Here is a 12,957-nt window from a genome sequence, read left to right as displayed (position 1 = left end):
ACTTCCACACAACTGTCAGCAGCAGGGCAGAGCAATACTAAAAACTTCAGCAGGTCTGCATTTTCCCACACTGCTCTCCAGTTATCAATGTCATCCTGTGTTTTTGCTGCAGTACATGAAAAATGAATAGAATGTCACTTTGCAACATCAATACAGAGTTAAAGTGGAGTTCTGGCCCAACTTCCGGCTCAGTTTGCCACGGGAACTGAGCTGGAACTGGGAGCAGACACCTATCAATACCGGGTACCCGTTTGCAGCCGCCCGCACCCACAAATGTACCAAATAAAGGGGGGCGGTTGTTGGGGTCAAGGTAAGAGAAGTTTCCGATTTTGGGTGGAACTTAACTTTAAAAAGGGGAAAAAAAAAAAAAAAAAAAAAAAAAAAATGGAGCAGTGCTCTGTGTTGGAAAAACACACGGCACCGTTCCCCAAAGCCTGCCCGGCACGATTCCTACCCGCAGTGCAAACATTTTATATTTTTCTCTCTGGATAGTGTGAAACCTGGCTTTAAAAAGTGCAGGATTAAAAAAACAAAACAAACAAAAACAAAAAAAAAACAAAACAAAAAAAAAATTTTGATATACTCACCTAGGTGGATGCAGCATCTGTACCCCACTAGCCCCAAGACTGAGAACTGGGCGATCAAATACTGCTGATCCTTCAGTTCTCCCCTCCACTCGGAGCAGAGACCCCAGACTGTCAGCCTCCTGCTCTCTGCGCTGTCCATCCAGAGCTCACTGGAGAACTAGGCCGTGGGAGCAGCTGGCTCAGGCTCTCAGCAACAAGTTGAGAGGCTGATCCAGGCATCTGGGTGGATCTTTCCCCAGCCTGAACCAGCTCTGTGACCTGACAGAACAAACTGCACTCCTGCGATCCCCAGAGGTATAGGCAAAAGAGCTTTGGCTGTACTTCTACTTCAGAGCTATAATTTGAGATTCTATAGAATATCCGTTTATGTTTTCAGTTATGAGACAGGATGTGGCTTTTAAAATGTTTCAGAATAGTTGGATACTGTGGAGTCCAAAAGTTTTTTTGTTAGTAAAAACACAGGTATTACATATTTGTCCTGTTAGCACATGAAAAACTCCAGGCAAGTACAGGTAAATTCCTCCTGGCCAAGATCACACATTAAAAAATCATTAGGTCTGGTTTACATCACATGCAGAGGTGTGCACAATGCTGGTGTCATGTGTCTTTCTGTGCACAAATATGCTACTTACATGCATTTTTCTGCACAGGAAAAAACAAACCAAAAGACACAAACTTCACATGACACCAGCATTGTGTTGTGAATAGGGCATACAAAATACAGACGAGGTGGATGGAGGAAATCCTCTGCTGGGACACTGTCAGAATACACTAATCAATGAAAAATCCAACATTCCCCTTTGATAGAAGTCGATTAAATAGTCAACGAATAGAGGAGGCCATGCCCTGAGCGAAATTCTGACGGTCCTTGACGGCCAGCTTAAGTATTCAAAAATTCATGCCAACACAAAATCTAAGAATCATTCTTAGACTTTTTGCCTTGCAGCACTTTGTGTCCTACCAGTGTTTTAAAGGACCCATTCTCCCAAAGCGTGCGTGGTTTTCCTTCCGCAATCCAAAAGGCATGCTCGTAGGCCACTGACTCCTGTCTAAACTGGCCCTAGTATGTATCCAAGATAGGGACCTTATATTGTAAGGGCATGGAGTGTACAATATATATAGAAACAAAAAAAAAAAATTTGGCATTTGATGGCTTAGCAGTTCAGTTGAGAGCGCAAGCAACTGTGAGTCATCCTTCATGGCATGCCCTGAATATAAATATTTGGAAAACCATTAAATTGATGAGTTTTGTTCCACTTCAAGTGCTTATGAACAAAATTAGTGGACTCAATAACAGCAAGAAAGAATGTTCTAATCAACGATTTTGACAAATGTTTAGATGAAAATCTAACCGTGAATGACCAGCTTAAGGCAGAACTTCACTCTCTCAGTCAACATGAACTATTTTAATTCCTTATGCTGTAGGCATTAATAGAAAGGAAGGTAGATTATATTTACTTCGGGGGCAGCACAGTGGCTAAATGGTTAGCACTTCCGCCTGGCAGTACTAGGGTCGCTGGTTCGAATCCCAACCCCGGCACCACCTGCCTGGAGTTTGCATGTTCTCCCTGTGACAACGTGGGTTTCCTCCGGGTACTCCGGTTTCCTCACACATTCCAAAGACATTCTGGTAGGTTAATTGGCTCTTGTCCAAATTGTCCCTAGTATATGTATGTATGAATGTAAGTTAGGGACCTTAAGATTGTACGCCCCTTGAGGGTTAGGGACTGATGTGAATGTACAATATATATGTAAAGCGCTGCGTAAACTGATGGCACTATACAAGTAACTGAAATAAATATTACACTTTTTTTTAAATTTCTTCAGTTATTTTCTGGTTTCCATGCCTAGGCAAATGTCATACATCCCATGAGTCTTCAGGAAGGGTGGAGAGGAGGAGGAGGGGTTCTCAGCTAAGCACACTCCCCTGACCGCATGCATGAGCTAAGGGCAGATGGATTCCAGGAAGTAAATCTCCAAACTCCACATTCCAAAGACATGCTTCTAGGTTAATTGGATCCAGTCTAAATTGGCCCTAGTATGTGTATGTACGAATGTAAGTTAGGGACCTTAGATTGTACACCCTTGAAGATTAGGGAATGAATGTACGATATGTAAAGCGCTGTATAAGTACCTGAAATAAACAAAAATATAATGCTACAGGAATCATCTGCCTTTATTCAAAAAAGGGGTGTTTTTGAAAATATTTTTTGACCAAATAAAGCATGGAGACATGGATGGATGGGGGAGTTTACTCTGAATATTAAAAATGAATTAAATAGCAGTTTTGGATTGTGGTAACATAGATGCAGTGTAGTTCCAATTAAAAGTATATGTGAATTCTCACCTTGTAAAACAACCCATTCAATTTAAAACAGAAATGAAAAAGGTAAAAAAAAACAGCTGAGTATGGACAGTTAAAAAAAAAAAAAAAAAAAAAAAAAAACACGAACATTAAAAATACCTCCCCCCCCCCCCTTTTTTTTTTTTTTTAATTTTCTTATAAGGGATCCTATTGCCTCTGTTCTCAAATGCATTAGAACTGGGGGAGGAGAAACAGCAGCAAACAAATTCTCGCAATGAAAGCCTGTGCCCTAGGGGGGTTGGGAAGAGGGTGTTTGGGTCTGTACAAAGCTGATCATTGGAGGAGAGCAGAGGGACTGGCAGGAACACCAGGGATTTCACACAAAGAAATACGAAGAATATGAGACTTTCACTCAAATGGTACAGCAGGCACATATCAGGAATATGAAAATGTTGGGTTTACATACTCTAACAGTAGAATATGTCTCAGCATTTTGCTAAACCCTCTGTGTATCGGAACTACTGAAAGCCTGACTTTAAAAATTGTCAGTGCAAATTTATAAAAAAAAAAAAAAAAAAGGGGCACCAGGTTTGATACTTGAATTCAATATTCAAGTACTGTAAGTGCAGTCTATTCCCTTATATATAAACACATCACAAAGTAAAAATACAAAGGGCATCAATCTGCTCCTACCTCCTTCATTTGCTTTAGCTCCATCCTGAGCTGCTCACATTCGGCCTCCAGGTCTGAGTATTTGTGCTTTAACTCTGCGTTCTGCTCCAACACAGCCAGTCCATACTGAGCAGCCTGGAACTTCTCCTCCGTTGTCTCCTGTAGCTCTGCAGACACGCGGTCCAACTCTGCCCGCAAAAACGCTACGTCCTCCATTGTGCTGCTTTAAAACAAGTAAATACGATCTCCGGTGGAACCTGTAGGAAAAAACAACAAACATTCAGATGGCTGCATTTTTTTGTTATACATAAGCATGGAGGGAAGCTTTTCAAACAGCTAATCCTACTAAACAAAAATAGTAGGTCGACTATCGAAACTGGTAAATAGCAGGACAGACATAATCCCATGACCTATTTATCTTACAAGCTCAAGACCTAAACAAGATTCTTGAGTCAAAGTGCTTAACCTCTCCTATGTAGGTACCATACTGTCACCGATTAACACACTGACCGTTAGGTAGCCTTTAACCCAGTTACTGCCAGTGACTTTTTTTCCCCTATCTACGCACACACGGGCATATTTCAGCATGCGCCCATGTGATGGCTGTGTTTGTCTGATCAGGGATGTAGAGATGTTCTCTGCATCCCCATGCAGGCAGTCCCATTTATGTCACTTGGGACAGAGCAACTGCAAGGGCATAGCTGCTGCTCCCAAATTTGACAACCATGCGGGTAGGTTCCCATTTAACATATTTCACACATGTTGTATATACCTTCCTTGAGCAGAGATCCAAAAGGGGGTGTAGGGAGGAGGTGAGGGCAGGGGTGGAGGAGCTGGGCCAGCACAATCCAGGCCTATTCATACCAGCTGTGTGCATTGCCGCTGGTGTGTACAAAGAGAAGAAGAGGTTGCAACCATCCTTGCCGGTACACTGTATTCTGACAGTAGGATCAGCCATTATCAGAATACACTAATCCGTGGCTGCAGCCGCTGAACAATGACCGTTTTAACCCTTTTACTGACAGTGCCTTTGTCTCGGCACATGTGTATGTCTTCGTTCACATGGGCATATTTAGGGGTGGAGGAGCTGGGCCATAACAGTAATTAGGGCCCATTCATACCAGCAGTGTGCTCTGCTGCTGGTGTGTGCTGCAAGCCAGCGGTGCAATGTGCATATATATATATATACATACATACACACACACATATATATATACATATATAACACACACCACTATTTTCTAGCTTTATTGAAAAGTCAGAGGGTTACATTCAATTACGTTCGACTGAGCGCAGTGTCAGTGATGCAGTGGATTGTGTTACACCTCAATGCATAGGGAAGAAAAAAAACAAACATACAAAGAAAAAAACAGTATGCCATCTTTATTCAGCACACACGACCGCAGCGTTGTGGTGGAAACAAACATGATGAGGAACAAGGATATATTTTTCCTTGTTTATTAGTTGCGACTGTGTTGGGCAAGTCTACTCAGCACATTTGGTGTGAACAGGTCCTTAGAACCAGAAAGGAAAGGGCTGTGACATGCAAGGAGGGAGATGACTGTGCAAGGAAACAAGTCAAAATCTATGGCAAATTCAAAGGTACATTGGAATTGCATTAAAAAAAAAAAAAACTGCTAGTAAGCATTTAAAATACTTGATTTTCCTGTTCCTTTACCTGCAAATTAGTTGGTGACACAGTCTCTTTAAGGACTCTGAGATTATGTACTTAAAAGTGGCTGTAAAGGGTGAAGGTTTACCTCCACGCATTCTATGCATGAAGGTAAAAAACCTTCTGTGTGTAGCAGGCCCCCCAGTCCCATCACAATCCAGCAATATGAATAACAGCCTTGGCCGTCCCAGGTCTCTGCCTCTTCATTGGCAGAGACATCAAGCGGGAGTCATCGGCCAATGAGGGGGGCGGGGTCAAGCTATGACTCCGTGTGCGAATGTACACACAGAGTAGCGGGTGCCCCCATAGCTTGCTGTGGGGGCACCCGACAGACTGGAGGAGCCAGGAGAGCCTGCGGGGGACCCAAGAAGAGGAGGAACCAGGCTGCTCTGTGCAAAACCACTGCACACAACAGGTAAGCATGTTTGTTATTTAAAAAAAAAACACCTTTAGAAATCGCTTTAAGGCCTCTTCATCCCCCCCACCCCAAAACAATGATATGCATATCCATGAGGTGGCTGCATTAGTTTTATTTTCTGCTTTATTTCACTTTGTATTCCAGATAAGACATCCTGCTCCTAGCTATGCTTACTCTTTCATTGCATCTATGGATGAAGCCATTGTTGTCACCCAGGGTGGTCTTCCACCATGTTTGTTTTGTTCACCTCCATTACATAGGGCTAATGAGATTAGTAGTTTCCAAAATGAAAAACAGGATTGTTTGAGCTTTCTATTCAACTTATAACAAGGACGCCAATGGGCAGCAAGGACGCCAATGGGCAGCAAGGACGCCAATGGGCAGCAAGGACGCCAATGGCAGCCACCACATCTAAGAACTAGTAAACTGCAATATTACATTTTTGTTCTTTGGTTTTGATATTATTTAAAAAGGCATTATAAACCCTCCTACCTGCACCTTGTGTTCTCCACCTGCGTTAGAGGAACATTGATCATGCAGTTTCATTGTATCATTTGTTGCTCTGTATGCACAGCCTATAGTAGGGTAAAATTTCTTATTGCTGTGTCAGAAGTTTCTATTCCAACATGAGACATTTAGCATGGTGCTGCTCTGCGCATGGTAACACATAACCTCTGTCAGCAGTCTGAGAACTAACACTGCCTGTGAAGAAACTACAAAATATACATAATCCCTGGGTCTCTTAGGCTTCATGCACACTGGTTGTGCAACCCATGTTAAATGGCCGACCTCCTGTGTTCACAATATATCAGGCCAGCCGCTTAGCACAGGACCCCAGAGTAAACGGAGATCACTGGAGTAGCGGTGTCTAATGAATGTGAGAAAACAGAAAAACTGATCCAGGTGAGCAAGTAAACCATCCGCCCCTCTGAACATCAGCAGGTGTCGGTCTCATCTATCACTGAAGCAACTAGTAAGAGCTCTTACTAGTAGAGGAGTCTACTTAACGGTTTTCCAGCTTCCAGGGGGATCAGCCAAGTATAGTGCATACATAGTTACACTGATCCAAGCTGGACCAATATGTAAAAATACAGCATACCTGAAATTCTTTAAAACAAAAGCATTTTAAAGAGTAACTAAACCCCGGACCCTGCATTCACTATACCTGGTCTCCCACAGTACACACAACATGGAAATGCAATTATTTTAATAAATATAAACTGCTAAATACCTTTTTCATCAGCAGTATATAGCAGTCTTGTGGCTTCTATCAGTATTTAACATAGCATTGGTTAAAGCTTGTAGGAGTTTTCAGTTTGCTCTAGGAGGGTGCAGAACCCCTGGCCTGTCTGGACAGTGCTGATCACATGCACTCAAAAAAACCTCTCTAGCTATACACACCAAACTGAGCATGTGCAGTGCGACTCCACACAATATATATTAGGAGATGAGAGGGAGACACTAAAAGAAGGGGAGGATCCGAGAAGACAGGATCAAACCAAATTTTTACACAATGCAGAGGATTACCCCTTAGGTTCCACAGTGAGTATAACAAGCATGCTTTACAGCATATACAGAATGATTTTACTGTTGTGGGTTTAGTAACACTCTAATGTCACTTCACAAAATAGAAGGAAATGAAGACTCTACAAACTCACAAGTCAACCATGAAGTATCAGAGCTGCTATATATAGTTGAATCACAAGGTTTGCTCATAGGGGAGAGGACTAGCTGGCACAGGAAACCACTGCTGAACTTCCTCACTGTCTTGGTATGAGTACTGTGTAGCTTTACCATCACCACCAAAATCAGTATACTTTATGTAACATTTATCAAGGAGAGATCACCAATATTCGGAGATACCAGCAGAACACAGATCATGTATAAAAAGAGGGGCAAACTATGGCTAAATAAAAAACAAAGAAAAGCCCGGGATCCATACACTGCCCCAGGACTCCTGGTGTACAAAGAACTCAAAATCCATTAAGGTGCCAATCAATCTGAAATTTCAGCTGTTCTCTTCCAGGATCAGAAAATATTTAAGGAAAAATCTGGGTTGCCTTCACATTTAGGCAAACGCAGAGTGTGCAAGAAACTCTGGCTATACACGGATTGAATTGGAGTTTCCTCACAAACTATCCACAATTCAATCAGTTGGTGGCCCGGTCAACAGTCTCCCACCCAACATCTCTCAATAAAAATTGCAGGGGCCAGGTGAAAACTAGTTGGCTGAACATTGGCTGCATCCAATCAGGGTGTCTCCTTAGCTAGCCACATGTTAAGACACCCATGTGTGCTCCCTCCCTGAGCTGTGTGCATCCATAGACACACACAGCACCAGCAAGGCCTCATCCCTGCACCGACCTCCCAGCAGTTTGACTGAGGGCAGCAGGAGCCTATTACTCCCTTGCCTGCAGTGTCTGAGGATCTATGAAGTGACAATCGATCCTGCACCCTGGAAAAAATTGTGTGTGTGGAGGGGTTAATAAAATAGTAGGACTTTTTATTTTTTAAATTAACCATACTATTATGAATACATTTTTTTTTTTATCCTTTTGGGGTCTTCCCAAGTTCTCTTTTAGGTGAGAATGACATTTCACTTTCCACACCCTCCTAGGATACGAACATCGTATCCCATGGCACATCATTAGGGTGGCTGGGAGAGAGCAGGTACTCCCGGGTAAGATTGCTGCGATGACGTTGAGCCCCCTCCTCCTTCCCCCGCAGGCATCTGGGAGAATTCACAGGTCCCTGAAGATTGCGGGACCATTCACAAAGCACAGCACGCACATGCGCAGTAGGAAACTGGCTTACCCAAGATACTGGCGAAAGCACCCAAAGCCGTTTGAAGAAGCTGCTCAGGTGAGAACATCTCTGGATCCCCAGACAGGTAAGTGTCCTTATATTAAAAATTAGGAGCTACAGCCTTTGTATTTGCTGATTTTTAATCTTTTATTTTTGGGAGGGGGGAGGGAGCTCCTCCTTAATAAGGCGCCATAGTACATTACTGTCATCAATGGAGCCAGATGCAAGAACCCAGAAGAGACAGCCAGCCTCCTGATGACGTCACAGATGGCAATGTCTATGACTGAGCCCGTGAGGGTGAAACACGTCAGCAGGGGAGGTCTCCAGGCAAGGATTTGCGGCATGTACTGTATGATGGTGTGTTGCTTGATGTCTGTCTCCAAGACAGATTCTTTCCTGTAAGTCTGAGGGAAACAAAAATCACAAAACAGGACATACACATATTGGGATGGGAGGGTACACAGTGCTAGCTCACCTTTTTTCTTTAAGGTCGCAGATAAGCTTGGGGCATCCTCCGAATGCACCTCCATCCAATCAGCTGCAAGCTGGCTCATTCCCCGCCCTGTAGCACTTGTAAACAAAGGGGCGAGATGCTGGTGACATCATCAACTAACGACATGTGTCCATATAAGGGCACCAGCATCCCATCCCTTTGTTTAACCACTAGCCTACCAGGCACTTATAGCCCCTTCCTGCCCAGGCCAATTTCCAGCCGTCAGCGCTGTTGCACTTTGAATGACAATTGCGCAGTCATGCAACATTGTACCCATATGAAATGGTTCTTTTTTTGTGACAGAGCTTTATTTTGGTGGTATTTAATCACCTCTGGGGGTTTTTTTTATGTTTTCTTAAACCAAAAACCACTGAAAATTTTGAAAAAAGAAAAAACGTTTTTTCTTAGTTTTTGTTATAAAATTTTGTAAATAAGTGATTTCTCCTTCACTGATGTGCGCTAATGAGGCTGCATTGATGGACACTGATAGGTGGCACTGATGGGTATTGACAGGCATCACTGATGGACACTGAAAGGCAGCACTCATATGGCACTGATAGGCACTGATGGATGGCACTGAAAGGCAGCTCAGATGGGCATGGATATGTGACATTAATGTGCACTGGTAGGCACTGAAAAGTGGCATTGATGTGGCACTGATGGGGCTACACAGATCATCAGGGCACACTGATACAGTGAATGCAGGGTCCTGGGTTTAGTAACACTAAGCCCCACCCTCTGCGGTGGTCCACAGGAGGATAACGACCCCAGAGAATGACTGAAGCCCAAAGCAACGATGAGAGCAGTCACACGAAGGGGAGGAGACTGCAGGAGCAACAGGCACAGCAAACAAAAACTGCATTTTAAAAAAGGGACGCAGTTTATAAAATGAGAATTTAACCCCTGAAGTGCCAGTACAATGGAAGTCATGGGTTTTCTCCAGAGATCAGTCACATATACACTGCACTACACCATCATATACAGGCTCCAGCCCCCCCACATATACACCGTCCCGTCATATACTGACTCCAGCCCCCCCACATATACACCGTCCCGTCATATACAGGCTCCAGCCCCCCCACATATACACCGTCCCGTCATATACTGACTCCAGCCCCCCCACATATACACCGTCCCGTCATATACAGGCTCCAGCCCCCCCACATATACACCGTCCCGTCATATACAGGCTCCAGCCCCCCCACATATACACCGTCCCGTCATATACAGGCTCCAGCCCCCCCACATATACACCGTCCCGTCATATACAGGCTCCAGCCCCCCCCACATATACACCGTCCCGTCATATACAGGCTCCAGCCCCCCCCACATATACACCGTCCCGTCATATACAGGCTCCAGCCCCCCCACATATACACCGTCCCGTCATATACAGGCTCCAGCCCCCCCACATATACACCGTCCCGTCATATACTGACTCCAGCCCCCCCCCACATATACACCGTCCCGTCATATACAGGCTCCAGCCCCCCCCACATATACACCGTCCCGTCATATACAGGCTCCAGCCCCCCCCCCCATATACACCGTCCCGTCATATACAGGCTCCAGCCCCCCCCATATACACCGTCCCGTCATATACAGGCTCCAGCCCCCCCCCCCCCCACATATACACCGTCCCGTCATATACAGACTCCAGCCTATCCCCCCACATATACACCGTCCCGTCATATACAGACTCCAGCCCCCCCCCCCCCCACATATACACCGTCCCGTCATATACAGGCTCCAGCCCCCCCCCCCCCCACATATACACCGTCCCGTCATATACAGGCTCCAGCCCCCCCCACATATACACCGTCCCGTCATATACAGGCTCCAGCCCCCCCATATACACCGTCCCGTCATATACAGGCTCCAGCCCCCCCCCCATATACACCGTCCCGTCATATACAGGCTCCAGCCCCCCCCCCCCCACATATACACCGTCCCGTCATATACAGACTCCAGCCTATCCCCCCACATATATACACCGTCCCGTCATATACAGACTCCAGCCTATCCCCCCACATATATACACCGTCCCGTCATATACAGACTCCAGCCTATCCCCCCACATATATACACCGTCCCGTCATATACAGACTCCAGCCCCCCCACATATATACACCGTCCCGTCATATACAGACTCCAGCCCCCCCACATATATACACCGTCCCGTCATATACAGACTCCAGCCCCCCCACATATATACACCGTCCCGTCATATACAGACTCCAGCCCCCCCACATATATACACCGTCCCGTCATATACAGACTCCAGCCCCCCCACATACAGTCATGGCCGAAATTGTTGGCACCCTTGATATTTTTCCTGAAAATCAAGTATTTCACACAAAAAAGGTATTGCATTAACACATGTTTTGCTATACACATGTTTATTCCCTTTGTATGTATTGGAACAAATATAAAACAGAGGCAGAAAAGCAAATATGACATAATGTCACACAAAACCCCAAAAATGGGCTGGACAAAAGTATTGGCACCCTTAACTTAATATTTGGTTGCACACCCTTTGGAAAACATAACTGAAATCAGTCGCTTCCTATAACCATCAATAAGCTTCTGACACCTCTCACCCGGAATTTTGGACCACTCTTCCTTTGCAAACAGCTCCAGGTCTCTCTTATTGGAAGGACACCTTTTCCCAACAGCAATTTTAAGATCTCTCCACAGGTGTTCAATGGGATTTAGATCTGGGCTCATTGCTGGCCACTTCAGAACTCTCCAGCGCTTCTTTGCCATCCATTTCTGAGTGCTTTTTGACGTATGTTTGGGGTCATTGTCCTGCTGGAAGACCCAGGATCTTGGACGCAAACCCAGCTTTCTGACACTGGGCCCTACAGTGCGACCCAAAATCCTTTGGTAATCCTCAGATTTCATGATGCCTTGCACACAGTCAAGGCACCCAGTGCCAGAGGCAGCAAAACAACCCCAAAACATCATTGAACCTCCACCATATTTTACCGTAGGTACTGTGTTTTGTTCTTTGTAGGCCTCATTCCGTTTTCGGTAAACAGTAGAATGATGTGCTTTACCGAAAAGCTCTATCTTGGTCTCATCTGTCCACAAGACGTTTTCCCAGAAGGCTTTTGGCTTACTCAAGTACATTTTGGCAAACTGTAGTCTTGCTTTTTTATGTCTCTGTGTCAGCAGTGGGGTCCTCCTGGGTCTCCTGCCATAGCGTTTCATTTCATTTAAATGTCGACGGATAGTTCGCGCTGACACTGATGCTCCCTGAGCCTGCAGGACAGCTTGAATGTCTTTGGAACATGTTTGGGGCTGCTTATCCACCATCCGGACTATTCTGCGTTGCAATCTTTCATCAATTTTCCTCATCCGTCCACGACCAGGGAGATTAGCTACAGTGCCATGGGTTGCAAACTTCTTGATAATGTTGCGCACTGTGGACAAAGGCAAATCTAGTTCTCTGGAGATGGACTTGTAACCTTGAGATTGTTGATATTTTGCCACAATTTTGGTTCTCAGGTCCTCAGACAGTTCTCGTCTCCTCTTTCTGTTGTCCATGCTTAGTGTGGCACAGACAGACACACAATGCAAAGGTTAAGTGAACGTCTCTCCTTTTTATCTGCTTTCAGGTGTGATTTCTATATTGCCCACACCTGTTACTTGCCCCAGGTGAGTTTACAGGAGCATCACATGCTTGTAACATTCTTATTTATCCGCAGTTGTGAAAGGGTGCCAATACTTTTGTCCAGCCCATTTTTGGAGGTTTGTGTGACATTATGTCGAATTTGCTTTCTTTCCTCCCTTTTTTTGTTTTGTCCCAATACACACAAAGGGAATAAACATGTGTATAGCAAAACATGTGTTAATGCAATACGTTTCGTGAGAAATACATGATTTCCTGGAGAAATATCAAGGGTGCCAACAATTTCGGCCATGACTGTATATACACCGTCCCGTCATATACAGACTCCAGCCCCCCCCCCCCCACATATATACACCGTCCCGTCATATACA

General features: G+C 44.8%; 1 protein-coding gene across 1 annotated transcript in view; it reads right to left on the bottom strand.

The window, feature by feature from the left end:
- Window positions 1-12,957, bottom strand: part of LOC149439374 (protein bicaudal D homolog 2-like) — a 70,823-nt gene that overhangs the window by 57,065 nt on the left and 801 nt on the right. The window contains exon 2 of the mRNA XM_089659096.1: window positions 3,586-3,821. Coding sequence (XP_089515222.1) covers window positions 3,586-3,780 — 195 coding nt within the window. The 5' untranslated portion in view covers window positions 3,781-3,821. The remainder of the gene's footprint in view (window positions 1-3,585; window positions 3,822-12,957) is intronic.

This window comes from Staurois parvus, unplaced genomic scaffold (assembly GCF_062004578.1).
Source record: "Staurois parvus isolate SC_StPar_1 unplaced genomic scaffold, SC_StPar_1.0 ptg001132l, whole genome shotgun sequence".
Classification (NCBI taxonomy): domain Eukaryota; kingdom Metazoa; phylum Chordata; class Amphibia; order Anura; family Ranidae; genus Staurois; species Staurois parvus.
Note: the sequence above shows the minus strand (reverse complement) of the source record. Positions and strands in the feature narration are given on the sequence as shown.